This window comes from Diadema setosum, chromosome 12 (genome assembly GCF_964275005.1).
Source record: "Diadema setosum chromosome 12, eeDiaSeto1, whole genome shotgun sequence".
Lineage (NCBI taxonomy): Eukaryota > Metazoa > Echinodermata > Echinoidea > Diadematoida > Diadematidae > Diadema > Diadema setosum.
The window spans coordinates 23,286,324-23,304,894 of record NC_092696.1 but is presented as its reverse complement, the minus strand read 5'-3'; the positions used below and the strand labels follow the sequence as shown (position 1 = coordinate 23,304,894).

Here is an 18,571-nt window from a genome sequence, read left to right as displayed (position 1 = left end):
TTCAGATTACAAGATTGAAGGTGTGAGGAAAGTGAAAGAGGGAGGGAAAATGAAAAGAGGAAGAAAAGATAAAAAGGAAAAAGGAAAGATTAAATCATTGAAGAATGAGAGGTTAAAAGGTTGGATAACAACAGGAAGAATTTATAAATGTCAGGAGATAAAACAAGATCTAGAGTGAAGATGAGAAAATACAAGAGAAAGAAAGAAACTTTGATTGAACGAGATGTGAGTGGAATGAGAATGAAGGAGACTCGAAAGCGATGTGGTATATCATTTACCATGGAGGGGTGTGTATCTTGGGATTCAGTGGTACTCGTGCCAGGCGTTCCGGCGACTGAACCAGACGGGTGACAGCCTAGCTTTCTCGAGTCGAACTCCCGTCGGAGGTTCTGCAAATTTCGACAGATCCGGAGCATAGCGCCCTCTACGGGAGCAGGCGGCTGGTGCGTGTCACCCAACACATGGAATCCAGGAGAATTGACCTGTTTGTTCAGTTTAGGTGGGTTGGTAGCAAGTTAATTTGCGGTTCTGCTAATTAGTTTGCATTTGTTTGTGCAAGTCTGTTATTTTGGTGGGTTTTCAAAAACCTTTCTCCTCTACAAGCACCTAGAAACGCATTGAAATTCCACGATATTCTGACAAAATTTATATTACATACTACAACTATTTCATCTTGGAGGGAGAGATTCATTGAAAAGTAGTGTGATGACTATACACGACAGAAGGTATAAGAGCTTCACATTGATGCTAAGTACACGAAACAAAATCTACGCGAGCTACGCTAGTAGATACACACACTATTACTGCTGGAAGTGGTCAGATTTCACACTATTCAAGTTTAGATGTTATGGTGGTATCACATCAAAAACGATCATGCAAGCAAATATGAGTACAGCTTGAGAGAGATTAACATATTTAGCGCATGCTCGGTATAAAAGTTTTATACATCAAATACAAGTACTGTAATAAGGTTACTTCACACATGAACAGCACAACTTTTTTCTTTGCAAAAATATAAATAGGAGTATTTTGGGGTTCCAGGTGGAAGATACAGTAAGATGTAGGCATACAAGCGACAGTATTTGCTGTGTAGGTGTGTGCGTGTGTGTGTGTATGTTTGCTACGTTCAAAAGCAGTGCTGCATGTTCGATATAGGGTGTGGTCGAACAAGGGGGAGGGGAAGCGAGGCTATTACCCACCTGTGAGTATGCGTCGGGGCGGGGTGCTATCGGCATCTCGTAACCAGATCCTGGTCCTAGTCCTCTCATGTTCTGGAACTGCTGAAACCTTTCCCGCTTCCTCCATTTAGCGCGCCTGTTCTGGAACCATACCTGGATCAAGAACAAACAGGAGAAAACTAAGATTAAGACAAGACAGTCCTGTTTATGACAATTTCAGTCATTCAACATTACGATGATTGTCAATGGACTCACAGACACAAAGTGTATGCTAAGACACAACGTACATTTCACGAAGTCCTGTCAATCAAATAAATGATCATACATTCATCCTCCAGAGATCAACTCGGTTTAATGAAATCTCAAATTATCGTTACTTCGTACGTTACTTCGTATGCTAAGACACAACGTACATTTCACGAAGTCCTGTCAATCAAATAAATGATCATACATTCATCCTCCAGAGATCAACTCGGTTTAATGAAATCTCAAATTATCGTTACTTCGTACGCAAGTATTGTGCTGCGAAAAAACAGAAGAAGAATTGATTCTCTTGCTGACGCACATCAAATCCATGTGTTCCTAAGAGTTTGATACACCCTCATACATGTATAATATAAGCAGTGTTTGGATGTGAGTTCAAAATCTGGGCAAGGAAGCCCCGAGAGTGAATGGGGCAAAGCCCCCTGGGAGTCGGCGAGCCGAGAAAAGGGTCGCGCAGGTTCTTATTCCAATGGCCCTAAACCGCTCTCTCGTCTCACTTTTACACGTTGCCATGAGATATAGGTCCTAATACATAGTACTTCAGGTGCATAATTCACATATATGCATGTATTTTTTTTACATTCAATGTTTTTCTTCTTCGGAAACTGACAGCCTTTGGTACCAAGTTAATGGCTATTGCTTCTATGGTAATGGACGCGCAGAGTAAAGACAACTTACTCGTAAATTCTTGACACTGACCTGGTTTTGGGTCAAATGCATGATCACTGCCAAGTTAACTGATCTATTTTTGTTCCACACGTTTGCTTACTAGGTGATAACCGATGGAATGATATCTAGTCATGATATCAAAATCATTTCCGCTTTTAAAAAACACACGTTTCCCGCGATATGCTCCCCTGAGAACCCAGAGGGAAGAATTTAGATTGGTCGTGATAGTCTTCACAAGAGACGCACGAGTGATGAGAATTGTGACCTAGACATACTCATGTAGGCCTGTAACAATATAGGCCCACCCATGTGAGCGTAGTGAGCAAAAACTACAGAAAAAGTAACAGAGAGAGATATTGAAAAAAAAAACCAAACAAAACAAAACAACGAAACAATGGACGGAAAAAAAATGGCAAGTAAACAAATCTCAATCACTGTCTGACTGATGAGATCGATGACTCACTATTTGATGGAGTCCGACATGTTTGCTATGCTACATGTAAGTCCTATGCGGAAAAGTTATGAAAATATTAATTTCCTTCACAGCGAGAGTAAGCACATGTATCGCGTTTAAACGCTCTACATTTTTCGATCTGCATACTCGCGTGTTGCCTTATTAAACTCACACATATGAAGAAAGTTTGGTGCATGTCATGTCTTGATTCAACAGTGTGGATGGATCTATGGAGGATTGGGGGGGGGGGGGGTATGGAGACGCGAGTCGGGGTGGGGTAGGTACTTGGAGAGTGATGACAACGACACCCGCTGGTGTTTTTCAATTTGGTTTGGTGTCCGAAATCATTTTTCTTCTCTCTTGGGAAGTCAATTCGCCAGATTAAAAATACCCAGGTATTCTGTAACCCACGTATGTTAACAATCTCGGGAAGACATGGCTTTATATTACCGACGCTTTGCCATCTTCAAACCTCGACAATCATCTCGAACCTTCGTTCATTGTCGTCGTAGTGGATTCTGCTTACCTCCCAAAATTTCCAGTATTCTGTACATTTATTTGTAAAGGAAATTGGGCCGCTATAGGTTAAATAAGCCGATTTGAAATCTTAGGGAAGTGCGGAATTATCATTTGCAAAACGTTATTAACTTTGTAAAACTGCCCGAATACAAAATACTAGATACCGTTTCTTTATGGTCCTGCTATCTCCAGCCGGTCTGCGGGGAAAGCCTTACCACACCAGTTTATAGAACATACCTTTCAGGTGAAGCTTGTAACCACATAGCAAAAATGAGCAAGTGCAATTAGATGATCTTCTTGAGATCATTTCTCGAGGCCTCGAAATGAAAATAAAAACATTTACGTGGAGATAAGAAGTACAAAACATTTATAGTTCAGGTAAGTGTAGCGCTTGTCTATGGATCGTGTTTCCATGAGAAGCTGATGTAGGTCGTCTCGTGTTCGAAAAAGTTTACTAAATACCGTGAGAGGGTGTTGATAGGGTTTCCACTACTGACAGGCTAAGTTTACTCCCCTGTACCGTATCATCCCCATTCTTTTAATCCATTTGGTATGAAAACAATGCAACTGAGGTTAGGCTCGCTCCGTATGCGACCCTTTTATATGGAAACAGAATACTGCACTGACTGACATCCCCGCCATTAATGCGCGATCAAATTCCTCCATCTCGTCCTTTCTGTATATTACTTGACTTAGGAACACGTTTGTCGGCTTTGTCGGTTGCTATGGTGACCAACGTTTAAGTCATTATGGCACACATATTGGTAGTTATTCCTCCCTCCATCCTATGCTTGCAACGTGTAGGAGTGTAGAGACGCAATGTCTCCGAGTCGTATGCTAAGTCTTCGGTTCTCGCTGAGATATAAAACTCAGCGGAATCGGCATGATGGGATCTTCGTCACGACGCTGTGAGGGTTAAGTGAGGCCATGCCGGAGAACAATTGGTGGACAGGTGTTTTTCGGAAATCTTGCGTCTGTGAAATCAAAGAAGCGCAATGGATACACGAATGTTTTTGGTGCATCAAAACAAGTGTTTATGTTACATAGGGGCACAAGGCACGGACCATATGCCGTTGGAATTTTCTCACCACACGGCGGTGTTATACTCTGCGTATGGTGAGGAAGCAATCGTGAAGGCGGACTTGAACGGGGAATCCAAGAGCAGCTAAAAGCGGGAAATCCCAAAGGGGATTAGTTTGCCGGAGAAGTGATGTTGATGTTTCTCTCCGAAGTCTCTTTCGCTCCTCACTGAGGCTTTGCAGTCACGCCGCACACGTCTGTCTGTTATGTCAGTGGTAACCAACGTTACCTGAAATGATCATTACGAAGCATCTTCAAACGTTACGCTCTCACACAAGAAGAACGCCACCTCACCTCAATGATATAAAAAAGAGAAAAAATGACTGTATTTCTGGATTTCAGGCATGCATCCAAAAGAATACAGGAACATCCTACCGCGTTGCTTGTTCCATGGAGCTACATAGCTCCGTGGTTATTCATTCTGCAACACTCTGGTACTGCTTTCTAACTTCCACATTCTTGCCTGCAGGTATGTCCGAAACAACAAGAGCTGACATCCACCCCACCCACTTTCCATCGTGCTAAAAGATGTTCTAATTCTGATTTCTCCGTGAACGTTCTTATAGTTCTGTGCTTTTTTTTTTTAACTTACCTGGATCACAGCTTTTGACTATAAATTTAAATTAAAAATTCCTAACATCTCTTTTACTGTAAAGGCAAGTATGAATTATTATTTGCCATGGGGTTTTGTCCATACACAACACTGGGATTTGATGTTACTTCAATATTTGTTATAGCAGGAATTTCAAACCCTCATTTTTCTTCATCCCTCCAAAGTCGCCTCACGTGCACATAAACGAAGAACGAAGGAAGGATAAAGAAGAGGGGATGAATATTTATCGCGATGAAAATGAAGATGAAGTTGAAATACATGTATTGTGTGGACGAGTTTGGCCTGACACACGATTGGTAGGACCAGGGAGGGGCTCGCCTCCCTGGTATAGACGAGGCTCATCCAGGGAGTATGTGTGAATGTATGTGTGTGTGCGTGTGTGTGTGTGTGTGTGTGTGTGTGTATTGGGGGGGGGGGGGGGGTGGTGTGTTCAATGTGACGATAACGCACAGAATGTTGTAGATGTGTGAAGAGTACCCGAAAGGGTTGGGCAGAGAGAGCGAGCGAGGGCGGGGGGGGGGGGGGGGGCGGACTGCTGGGAAGATGGAGAGCTTAGGCATGGAGTAAGAGAAATTGGGACGAAGCTGTCATCGCACGGAGTGAATCAATTTAAAGACGCGACGAGGGGATAGGCCAACGGGATAGGGCGGAACTTTACGCCGAGAGAGTCGGCGAGAACAAAGGGCGAAGGAAGGAAACGGGGAAGCGACAACCTTGGAATACCGTTACGGTAATCGAGAGACGAGTTTTGGGCGACTGCGCCGGAGTCCAGCGAAGAGAAGGAGCCGTAGGAGATGACGAAGGATCTGACACTTTCGGATTGGTGGAAAAAATGAAGCAAAGAAAGACTTCTACTGGAACGTGTCTTGAAGTAAATGATGATCGCAATCATGCCTGGATTGTTTTGAGGAAAGGAGAAGAGGCCTGAAACAAAGCTGCGACATCGTAGAGCGGATATGTAAAGAGGAGCATCGGTACAAGTCCCTCGCATGCTAGCAACCGGAAAGTTTGGATCAGGGGTGTCCTGTAGCTCTGTTGTGAGAGCACAGTAAAGGATCCAGTCCAATGTAATCGCACAGACAAGCCCACATCACACGGGCCCACATTTGATAATCCCCCATCCCCCTCCCTCCTCCCCCCCCCCCCAGCCTGAAAGTCTTCTCTCTTCTGAAAGTGTTAGTCCGATTAATCTTCACAAGACACTTGATACAAGATGCGGAATGTATACGCGTCAAACTTGACACATCTGGGACTCGGAGAAATTACTCGATGAATATGAAATGGTTGGACGAAACGTAGGAGACGTCGCTCCCTCTATTTCATCTTGACCCGATGGGGCCCAAGTTTTCTCCCTGTGTCATCTTTCTCTTCGTAGATATTACATCGCTTTTACACTTCATCTTATCATCATGCAATACTTAAAGACGGTAGATTCATAAATATAGCAGTTCTTCTGGTTGTTATCAAACAACACCTGCCAACACTAAATGATATAGCCCCCTATGTGAAAGAAGGAATGAACTAGAAACAGATCTGTCTCATATAAGATGCTGTCTATATGTTGTTCACTAGTACCTCCTTGCTCAAACATTCTGACCTCTCCACAGTATAGTATTATGTTGACACGCCTGAATTCTCTCGATCAAAATCAACTCGAAGCATGAACCGTAGTAAGGAAAAGATGGTTTCTGATCTTTCATCCCTTTTCAACTTTGAAAAGGACAACGTGAGAATCTCCCCCTTCATGATACGACATTGTGTCTTCACTGGAATCAACTGGTCGAGACATCAGTCCATAGCACTAGGATAAGCCACCTTCTTAGAAGACATATTATGCGTTCTCATCATAGTTACTGTCGTTTGAAGCAACACTATTGACTACTTTCTCATGCAGATTTTTCCGATTTCAATTTGCGGGAAGGAACTTGCAAATTAGTGAGTGTCATAGAGTGAACGATGTCATATAGCTGCATTGAGTTGCGTTTGAATTTATGCCCAAGGAATGTTTTCATCGATATTCTTACAAGCTTAGTGTTGGCTATGTTACTTTTTTTTTTATAGTAATAGAGCGTGATTATGATAGAAATAAATCATACACCCTGTAGCTCCGTTCCATCCGACATTTCCTAACGCCCTCTAAACCAGTGAAAGGGTATTCTGGAGGCACATAAATTGTACTTTGTTTCACACTTCCAGGCGTTTCTCGTTAAGTGTCTTACAGTAATAGCACATTAAGCTTCTTTGCATGCTGATTATCAGGGAGAAATGTCTGGTTACCTAGACTAACAATACCTACATGACAGTTCCTGTAATTCGTTTCTATATCTGCTCACACGAATTCACGACGGTTAGTGGGAAGAGGCGGCATATCACACACAAACCCATACTCTCGTGTTTCGACTCCGGGGAGTTCAGGCGAGCAGCGGAGGCAGGGGACCGAAGTGAGAGATGCGGGAGGGAAACCAGGTTGAAAACGAAAACCTGAACCCCGCTTCTCAGACGGAAAAAAGATAGAAGAGAAAAAAATTAAACTCATTTTCAACCCATTTTGTATGTTACGCACCTTTCCTTCTCTCTGCCTATGTCAGAGAATAAGAAGGATCAAAATAATATGGCGGCTGCGGGGGGGGGGGGGAGTGAGCATGAGACTGTAACATACTCGTCGATATATATTTGCAAACTTCAATGCAGCGTTGCAAAGCTTACTGAATGAAAGAAACAAAGCATCGAAAAGTGTGTCACTGAATACGTCCATCCCAAATATCATTGTCGGTATTTCACTGGAGAGCTGAACAATTGGTCTGATTAGTTCGTAGGAAGAGCTTCCCACACGCGTTCTCAACCGAATTCAAGAAATGTGCATAACTTGGATATCAAAGTACGTTGCCAAATGTAGGGGAATATTTGCAGTGAGAGCTATGTCCAAATATATAATCAGAATTTATATAAGCGTTAATTAACTTGAATCATAGCAGCTTTCTGAAAAGAAATATCAAGACAAGCACGTAGAGCTTTTAGCTTTATTTGGAAGCATATACAGCCATTTCCATCCAGTCCATTTTAATATGTTGACATCAGTGGTTTCATTCTCTTTGACCGGGGAGATCCCCCTACTCCCTGATTTGACACCTTTAACAGTTTAGCCCCACCAAAGTATACGGCTACAATGTATTTTAGACGTGCTTAGTCATGGGATAGTTTTCAATACAATGTACCACATAGTCAAGCCATATCATCATGTCTTATGTTTAATTACGATGAAGTAATTTCAGCTAATAAAAATGCACCCCAGTTCAACGGACTGCTTTAACGACGAGTCAAATTAACAACCAGAAATACATGCTCTTGGGCCGAGGCTAGTGTAACCTTGGAACCTAATGTTGGACATTAGGCGACGAAGGTTTGATGGTATACGAAATTATGTTTACCATCAGTTCTACCAAATCATATGTAATTTCATTGTGTATGAAGAGCTTTGTAGGGATACTACGCTATCAGGGGCATCGCAAGATTTCTTCAAGAGTTATAACAATTAAAACCGATGTCATTGTGCACGTGTTCTGTTTCATTTGGAAGCGATCCTTTTGATGATCCAATGCTGTTGTTGATACGCAAGCCAGAGCGATAAAACGCTGGCAGCAGAACGGTCCGCATAAAATAGGCCGCAGCGACTTTGGTCGGTGCCTGACATTAATGGAGCCATCACGAGACATTGACAAGGGAGTTTATGCAGCAATCATCGCATTATGTCAGTCTGGAAATTGACGATCATCAAGGGGGTGACATAAAACTGTAACGGTTACGTAAGAGCAGTAGTCACTCTGTCTCCGCTGAGCGTCGTTACATGTTCGCCCGGAATTTGCGCGCGCGGCCGGTGTGTCGTAAATTTTAAGCGCGCTGATAGCTAGGAATTTTTAGAGCGTGTAAGATAGCAGAAGAGGACTATTCTACTGACCGTTGCACTTTAAGTTTCAGTATGTAGACATTGTGCATCAATATTTTCGAACATTACCAAACTGTCTTTCACCACTGTGGAACTGCAAAGTATTAGTTTAATTTGATTTTTACATCGTAAGCAGACACATTCTATGTGCACTGAACAAAAAAGGAACAAATCAGCTTTCAGCTCCATGTTATAGACAAGAAGAACGTGATGACAACCTAACTGTAACTTGAAAAAAAGAAGAAGATATACATGTATATCAAGCCCAGAGAGAACAGATGTATTGTCATATTATACTTGTATGTTACATTACTATATTATCACATCATCATGAAACTCAACCCAGCCGATCCGGTTTTATCAGTGGTATTATTTGTTTTGAATATAAAATGTCACTGATTTCACTTGTTTTGAAGAAAACAACAACATCAACAGTAGATATCCGCTCCTCTACCCAAAGGCGTGTGCACGGCATTGTTCCTAGTATCTTCAGGATTAAGAAATCTAATATTCAATTTCATCTTACGAATGGATTAGCGCCACCTCTTGATAACATACAATAATATAGTCTAATTTTCACCCAACGTTTGTAACTCTTTAAACGTACTTTCGTTGCATTTATGGCCCATTTAAATGATAATGATAATTTTCTGACAGGACTGTTAAAAGGGCCCAAAGCAGGTATCTGGAAGATCCAGAAAATACACGTTTGTAAGGAAACTCATATGAGAAAGTTTTTTTATTATTATTATTACAGTCTATGTTTAGTACATGTAGGTGTGTGTGTGTGTGTGAGCAAGAGTGCTGGTTGCTATACTTGTTCGCAGTCCCAAGTGTCCGCGTTGTGTTATAGCCATTATGTCGTGGGGATTGTCGACTTAACCTCTATCGTAGGTCGCTTCGACCTTCGGATCACAAAGATGACAGAAAACGCAGATTTTTTATTGATAACAGCGTACAAGGAAAAGAGAAAATACCGCCACTACTCAGAGTTTTTTCCCTTCCTACTCTCCTTTATACCTCCGAAAATCGCAGTAAAGCAACAATCTATTAGAAAGAGGAGACAATTTAAGCGTGGGAGCGTGCGCGCGACACGTATCACAAATGGCCAAATAAATTGGCCGTGACGCGTATAGCATGTAGATGATATCTCTTCTTTAAGCGTTTTCTTCACGTGTTTTAGAAGGTGAAACGTGATTTTAAAGTTTAAAGAAATTGTTTTTTTTTTTCAAAACTAGCGCACAAAAGCTTATGTCGATGTGAAATTGTAGTCAAAATTCTTTTTTTCCTTGACATAAAAGTACATGTATAGGCATATATCTATCTATCTATATCTATATCTATCTATCTTATTATATATTATGTAAATCAAAAGCAAATTATGTCATCTTCTCAGCATAGCAAAACTTGACTTCGTATCAATACAGCTTGCTGCGTTGTCTGTTCCAACAGAGATTCGTGACATTTTCCATCTTTCTCTGCATGGTTGAACACACCCAGTCTCCATTCAAGAAGGTTTCTCAATGCTGAGGACATATTTGACAGCTTGTATCGCAGCTTCGTCAGACTGTGTGATTGCTGTCTTTCCTCACAGTACATCTCATGTAGACAAAGGAAATCGAGAGCTATATTGCTTTGTGTATAGTGTTGACACCATAACACCGGAAGTGATACGTTACGCGATTGTCTGTTAATATGACAGACTAAATGAGTCTAACAATGACGTCACGGCATGACTGGGCGTTAATTAATCTCCTCCTGAAAATGTTATATGCAGCCATAGTTAGTGGGTTAGTTGATTCAGCATGTTGGTCACCATACCACGGACAAAGCACCCACGGTATTGGTTGCTTGTTTTGGAGCATGTGATTTATTAGAAAGCAATGCTCTGATTGGGGTGCAATATTGTACTTGTACCCTGCGGTCAAAGTAGGACAAGTATAATGTAGTCAGAACTATATAGGGAAGAATTCAGCAACTCCATCAAAATTACGACAAAATGTTGATGAGACGACGAAGAAAGACCTTTATAGGCCACATTATGATTTTGATTCCCTTGGAGGAGAAGGAGGCGGGTTATGTCATTTTAAAGATATTTGTTGATCGAGATCAATGTTACTCTTTAAACAGTATGTTTCTGCATTGCAATAGATGTAATGTTCTTAGAATTAGATGTCGTTTAGTTAGATTTTCCCCATTTGTTGATCTGAAGTGTACTTTATGGAGGGGTGACGGGAACCCCTTTTCCCAGCCGTCTTCTCATTTGAGTTTCCTCCCTTTGATCCTTACTCTCTGAGCGTCCCCAGATTGATATTTGTAAGTCTGCAAAATTCATCACATCACTTCATGTGCGTGGGACATGGTGGGACTTCTCTTCACATACAACACAGCGTCTTCTGGCAGGAAGGCGAACTTTTGAATTTGAGTGCTGTTGTGTTAACACAAAGTGACGACTAATAGCGGATGGCGGCTCGATACATTTGTACGTCTGAATATGGCAAACAAAGGTTTACTACACTTGTTTACCGGTCTCTTCACGTTTTAATCCATGATGTACACATGCATTCTGATCATCAGATTTTACAATGTCGAAGTTTACAAAGTTTTACAATACGAATTTTATCTATAGGTGTACAAGTTGTGCAGTGATGGTCGGATTTCAGCTGTGATCTTGACATTTATGGTGTCATTGATTTGTGCATTTGCCTATTAATTGTTTTCATTGATGGGTTGATAAACAAAACAGAAGAACACTTCCTCCGTAAGCAGAACTGGCTTCCCATTCAAGATTCTACTCCCTTGTACATTTGTGGCTTAGGAATATTTTCACTTTACTCATTTTCTTTGATGGCTGACCTAGTAGGTCTATTTCTTATTGTTGGTCTTGTGAAGTAGTAAACTGACTGTTCTGTTGTCATTATTTCCCAATACTGAAGGCAAAACAAGGTCTGCATCGACAGTATCATTCACAAATAAATTACAATGTAGATCAACCCGAATCACATCCTAGCGTGTCTCAATTTTCATGGGTTGAATTCTTGTTGTTCTTCAATTTATTGCCAACATGTGGTCTCACCACGAGAATTATCGGTACGAATAGGTTGCCCTCCCAGACTCGACAAGAAACTCATTTCTCTACCTCCTCTTCCTTCCCACCCTCACCGCTTTTCTCATGTCCATCTTTCTGTCTCACCCTGGAATTAAAGCACACAATCCAACCAGCGATATCATCTCAAACCACGGCTGTACAAGTGCGTATATACATGTGGTCTACCCCACACGGGGGATGCCACGCTATGCCCATGTCGGGTCTAATTACGGCTGCATGCTGATTTGCATTTTTCGCGCAGCAGGCTCCCGATGAACTCCGTGCCTGGGGCCCCCCGCTATTCGCTACATCTACTCACACACACACACCCACACGCACTCCCACCCACATACACATGACTTTTTACCTTTTTGTTGGACTTTCTACAAAGATTAATGATCCTTGCGAGTCATAATCGCTGACCGATTTAAAGACCACTGCTTTTTTTTTTAAAGATCAGTATCAAAATTGTGCTGTACATTCATACAAATTAATATAAAATAAACAAGTATTTTATTATGAATGGACCGCGGCAAAGAATGATACAAATTAAATATATAACCTCACATATCTAAAATTTACTGTAATGTGTGCAAGGATAATGAGTGATATGGAACCAACTGGTATATTCAGAGTGATGCCTTGATATCATAACTTGTAAACCGACGCTCTTTAGAGTAACATTGACAAGTGCGACAAAGTGTTATAAAAAGAAAACAGACAAACAAAATGAAGGAAAACCCTCAGGTCCCCAAGGTCGAACGGAGGAAAACATAAATCTGATAGAATTTTATGAATATGATCGAAAGAGGGGGAGAGAAAAGAATGATGAACTTTCACACGAGTTCTATCGAGAAACGCGAGGATGATGCCCCGAGTCGCATAAACAACTCAGCGGGATCGTCGCCGACTCGCCCTCGGGCAAGTTCAGGGAAGGCGAAACGGGCGCTGCGCGGCCCATGTAAGAGACTGGCACCCGGTCGAGTTCAAAACTGAGTCAACTTTAGGGGAGCAGTCGAAGCATGTTAATACTTTGCATGAAATTAGTCACAAGAAAACAAAGCGAAGACATATCGGGTCATCAATATACATACTGTAGTGGCTATTAATTCACCAAAAATGGCTATTCATAAACTCCGCGCATTTCATGATTTCAATGTATGCTATGTTAGTACACTTATCTCCGCAAAGACTAGGACCCAAAGGCGCTCCTATACACGATACCGTACTTATTTCCATCCTCTCGTCTTCTCGCGTTGCATGTTTTTGACTTTCGCGCGCGTCCCGCTGAGCTCTCGAAATGAACAAGCCAACGCATAAATAACTCCTACTGTTTTCCAACTGTGCACAGCATAGTCGGTGGCCTGAAATCTACGCATAAACAGTTTATGAAATACACAAGACGAAATATACGATTTGAAATGTACTTCTCCCTTTTGCCTTCTCTCTTCTTTCCTCAACCCCCTCTTTTCTCGTTATATCAGTTCATTCAATGGCGCGCATACCAAAGAATTATTCCAATATTCTTCATGTGAGTTGTTCACTGACTGCCAATCTTTTGCCCTTCTCGGTCCGTCATATTTTTCTCTTTTTGCTCGGAGGGGCTATTACTTTCAGGCACGTTTGTTTTTGAGTTGAGTAGGTTTGATCGTATTTCACTTGCACTCTATATAGTTTAATGTACTTTTGATTCCTAGTAAAGTTTGTGACTCTCCTACAGAAATTCGCACTTTTATTCTTGTATAGATCTTGGCGAAAAGTGAGAAAATGTCTTTTGTATCGCAAAGAAATAAACATAGGTAAAGAACAAAGCTAAAAAAATCATAATCAGTCACTATATGTCTGAACTAGGCAATTGCAGAATGTATAAGCCTCATCTTGTCAACTGATATCAACCACGTTCATATACACAACCTATAGACTACATGTGGAGTAATACTTGAATACAATTCTTACATGTTTGATCAAATATCGCAATAGCATCAGATAGCGGACTTATGCCTCGAAAACTGATCTTTAAAACACTTCAATTTGAATAACTTCTAGCTCAGTAAAATTTCTCTGTAATTTTGCCGGCGATTCAATTCCATTTTTTAATACATAAATCTTATAGGTCCCCTATATTATATACATATAAAAGTGCTACAATCTTTGATAGATATAGTGGTAATATCTATTTACCTTTATAGATATAGGCCTAAAAATTAATTGTGAAAAATAGTAGGGTACTTAACCTGTACTGTCGTTGAATTTGAAACAATGTGCTGTATGTCCTATGACTAACGTTCAAAATATCGCGAATCTCTCTCTAGTTTGGACTAGCTTTTGGTCAGACGTTAAAAAGAACTGATCTAAACCTCACCTCCCTGACCTCACTATAGAGCCCAGTTTATACACAAAAATGTGTATGATAAAGGGAAACAGAGTCCATTTTATATCTCCATCAATATAAAGAAGCTTGATTTTCTATCTTCATTTCCTGATAAATAAGAGCAGAGCACTAGACAGCGGTACCGTTTATCCCGGCACCATGGTAAATGTATGCAGTTCGGGGCGTGAGGGAAAAACCGGATTTCCACAATCCTGCCTAAGTTTATTTAGCTCAGCGCGTGCCCGTCAGTACACACTCGCCTGAGTCAATACAAACGCTCCCCGCGGCGCTAGATCAACACAAAATTGTATACATTTCTCTCCCTTTATCAAATTGGAGTATAATAGTTTGTTGATGATAAATATGCCTGCAATTCGCATGCGATCAGACGTGATATACATAATTAATACATATGAGTTATTATTGCTCGGTTTAAAGGATGCGTTGCAAAATGCAACGATTACGGAGAATAGTTACGTGAAATATGTCAACATTTCTGGAACTCTAATATCATGAGGGCCAAAATGTAAAGAGAAAAAAAAAAATGCGGAAATCTTTGCCAAACATGTCTGATTTTATAAACAAAACACTGTTTGAATACGCTACGTGCAGAATTCGCAATTACAAAGTATCAACAGGGATATTCAATATTGTTATGTAGGCGCCCATTAGTTCCTTTATATTCCCGGCATGTGCCAAAATCATGCGCGATTCGATACAGAAAACGCGTACATGGGCCACCCATGCCTATAATTCACTGAACAGTGTTTGCTTTATGCAAGGCCGTGGTAAAACCTCCATGTGACAAGTGTAAGCATCATCTTGACATAATGTTTTATGCGGTGTTTGTAACTAACCCTTTATCATCGTCCATTACATCTTAAAAATTAAACATCGGGGTCATCGTTTTGCCATGGCATAGTCATTGCATGTTAATTTCTATATCGCCTAGAACTGTTACCAAGCGACGTTCACGTATAGATGGGTGTACGTGGATTAACACAGTCTAGAGCTCGTTCCTCGTCTGATATTCAATGAGGAAATGGAGGGAGGGGGTGTAAAGACAACAACAACAACAAAGAGTGCTTGGAATTAATCTCACTCAGTAAGGACACGGGAAGTTGTTCATTTCTGTTGGAGTTAAAAATAAAGGAAAGCCAAGCACAATATTCCCGACGAGCGTACACGATATACTGTTTTTGTTTTAACAGTGCGGAAGGGGTAAAAATCACCAACGATACCATGTTCATAATCGTATCGTCAGTTATTGCCGCCTCTAAAGTACACATATCCTTGAGAATAAGTTGTTAGCAAACTACGATAAGATGTTAGAAAAGATTCTGAAAAGAGGCAAAAGCATAAAATGCTGCTGAGAGTTTACTGGATCTAACACGTCGACACGTCGATCATCACTCTAAATTCTCTGGAGTGATTCAATTCTTAGTCGTTTATAGGGCCATTAATTCGTCAGCATTTTCCACTGACTACGAAGTTGTCAGTGACTAACACGTGGTCTCGACCCAGATTCAGTAAAAGTCAATCATTAAGTCAATTTGAATCTTATTATCATCCATCTAATGCAACAGTTTGACGAAAATAGTATTTCATTTGTCAAACAGTATGGTCATTCGAAACGTTCTCTTTTTTGTTTCCTCGTAACTAGGGTTGGACGACGAGCACCCCACACGATACAAAGACCCCCTCCCCCGATTGACTGAAGGAATAAAATGTTACCGTATGCAAGAGTTATTATCTCCTAATGATGACTCTGCACTAGTATCTTATTGGCTTTCTCTACATGCAAAGCGAACTTAAAATGTCCAGCCTCGTTTCTGTGCAATGGTATTATATGTGAGTTACATGTTACTCACAGATTTAGAGCAACAAAAATACGTTACGCTTAAAACATGAATATTTCTTTCATGAGGAATAAGACCTAAATACCATCTTGATATGAAAAAAAAAAGAATTAATGTTCTTTACCTTACAAGCACTCTAGGTCACTGCAGAATACCCCCCCCCCCCAAACTAAACTACTAGCAGCTCTTCCATTTTAGTAGCTGACAACACAAGCTCGACAAGAGCAATGAAATAGCTCCCCAAAGGTTTCGCACCAATTGAATTGAGTTTAGCGAGGTCTTTGAGCATTGTGATTTGATTCGATTTCATTTTATGAACTCTCTCCAATGTCTCCTCCCCTCACGATCCTACCAATTACGCGTACGTAAATCAGCAGCAGTAAAATAAGACAATTCAAAAGAGAAGGCGGACAGTCTAGGTATCGAAATATCTCGGCAATTTTGATTTTATATCGTGAATTTCTGTCATGCGCTGTACAATCTGAAAGTAATGTAGGCCTACCATTGTCCTTTTCTCTCGGTATCAATTCTTATTATAAAATGCATGCACATGTGTTCTTTGAACTGGCAAAGTCGGGAATCCCCTTGTTATTTGCATGGGAATTGCTTACATTATCGTGGAGCTCCTGGGTATTGGATGGGGCTCGTAATATTAGTTCCTCCGTGATTGGAGAAGGGGTAGACTGACGTGCTTTGATACTCGTATCATGAAGCTTATGACGGCTACCGAGCAAAGAGAAGAGAAGAGAAAAGAAGAGAGAGAGAGAGAGAGAGAGAGAGGGGGGGGGACAGAAAAATATATCGAGAAAGATAATGGCTTTACTGGTGTTTTGCTTTGACTGAGATATACCATAGTATTACGCAACATTTACGTATTCCCTCCGGACCATTTCGACATCCTGTTATTCCTATGCAATACTAATCGTGATTTTTGGTATGTATATGTGTGTTGATGGAAGTTTCACTTCCATAGCCAATCGAGTATGCGTCTTTCATATTATCACGCGTTGTATTTTAAACTGCGGGAAACTCTTCTTTGAGGTGCAGCGACTATATACGGCAGCGGTCGTCTGTTGCTTGGCGACTTGGACATGCAGCCACCCGGCAAGCGCGCCAAATCCCTCAAAATGCGCAAAGAAAATTGTTTGAGCACTCGGAATCCTACACCCCGACACGATAGCCTCAACGGCCCAGACACTACGTCATCGCCAAGACGAGGATTATTCGCAACGCAGCGATGATATTAATACCGTGCTATTAAATTCGATGAGATCGGATTTAAGGATGAGACTGGACAGGGGAGTCTAAGCTGCCTTAAGTGTCCAAGAGCCAATTACGCGCTTCGTTAGCGAAATTTCCCAGGGTGCCATGCGACACGCCTAAAAGTTGATCAGAAATTTTCTGCCATATCAAAGCCGATCGCGTTTGATTTCCCAAAAGAATCAGGGGGGAAGAAATAAGTTCCATGTCATACTCGCTATTTTGCGTCTTCGCCAAGTGCCACCCGGTGTCATGAAAGCTGATGGTGAAAAACTAAAACAAAGAATGCATACCAGAAATTTACAGAATGAAAGAGGAAGACCTGATACCTAATGAGTCAACAAATTTGAATCATACGTGATCCACATTAATTGTTTCCCAACCTTCTATACGACTTTATTCATCGTACGTTTGTACCAGCGGAAAACTGTAATCGGGAATTCGCACGAACTTGGTGTTGTCGAGAGTAGAGGGCGATGAAATGGACGAGAAATTAAGCGCACTCCTGCGGCGGTCTTGGAATACCGCGAGTGTCACTTTCATCAGAGATTGGCGTCGAGTGCACTTCTCAGTATTGTTGTGCGCACTTCGGACGCTATTCTCATGCGATAGATGATTCCCCTTCTCCGATACGTGAAATTCAATTCGTCTGACACAGTTTCTGAACCCACAACCAAACCGGAGAGAAAGAACAAAATAGGACTATCATATTTACATAGCAAGCGCGTCTGTCAAATATGGAGGTTCAATTCGCAACTTAATACCAAGAGGACCGATGCAGTAATTAGCTATGCAAATAATCAAGAGAACTTTTGCAGCAAATCTAGGGGATGACTCGTGACATGGACACCCAAAATTTCTTAGGCCAAGCTCCAGATCACAAGTAAAGTCTAGTAAATCTGCGTAAAGCTGGGTCCTTTGTGTAGCGGCGACTGCAGGGATTTGCTGGGCAGGCTTCTAGTTGAAAAGGGGGAGCGGGAGGGGGCACAAATAGGGTAAAGAACGAGAAACCGAATATTGAACGAAGCTGTAAGTTTTGCTTGAGACCTCTACGCTGCGGCTTTAGTTCGTATGGTAGCGCTTTCTTTTACATTCTCAAAAATATACGATACTGCTATAACTAACAATGTGAAACCCAAGATGGCATTTCGTCGCTATGTACATCACGACATTCCACGTGCAGTTATGTTCAGGATGACGAACAACTCCGTTCCCCGTCTCCTTGCAAGGCTGTTACAAATCCGTAGATATCCCAAGACCCATTAACCCTAGA

At 41.3% G+C, this 18,571-nt stretch overlaps 1 protein-coding gene across 1 annotated transcript in view; it reads right to left on the bottom strand.

The window, feature by feature from the left end:
* LOC140236365 (uncharacterized) overlaps positions 1-18,571 on the bottom strand; it is a 119,570-nt gene that overhangs the window by 2,094 nt on the left and 98,905 nt on the right. Inside the window, exons 4-5 of the mRNA XM_072316321.1 lie at positions 1,200-1,331; positions 279-482 (exon numbers count right to left, since the gene is read on the bottom strand). Coding sequence (XP_072172422.1) covers positions 279-482; positions 1,200-1,331 — 336 coding nt within the window. The remainder of the gene's footprint in view (positions 1-278; positions 483-1,199; positions 1,332-18,571) is intronic.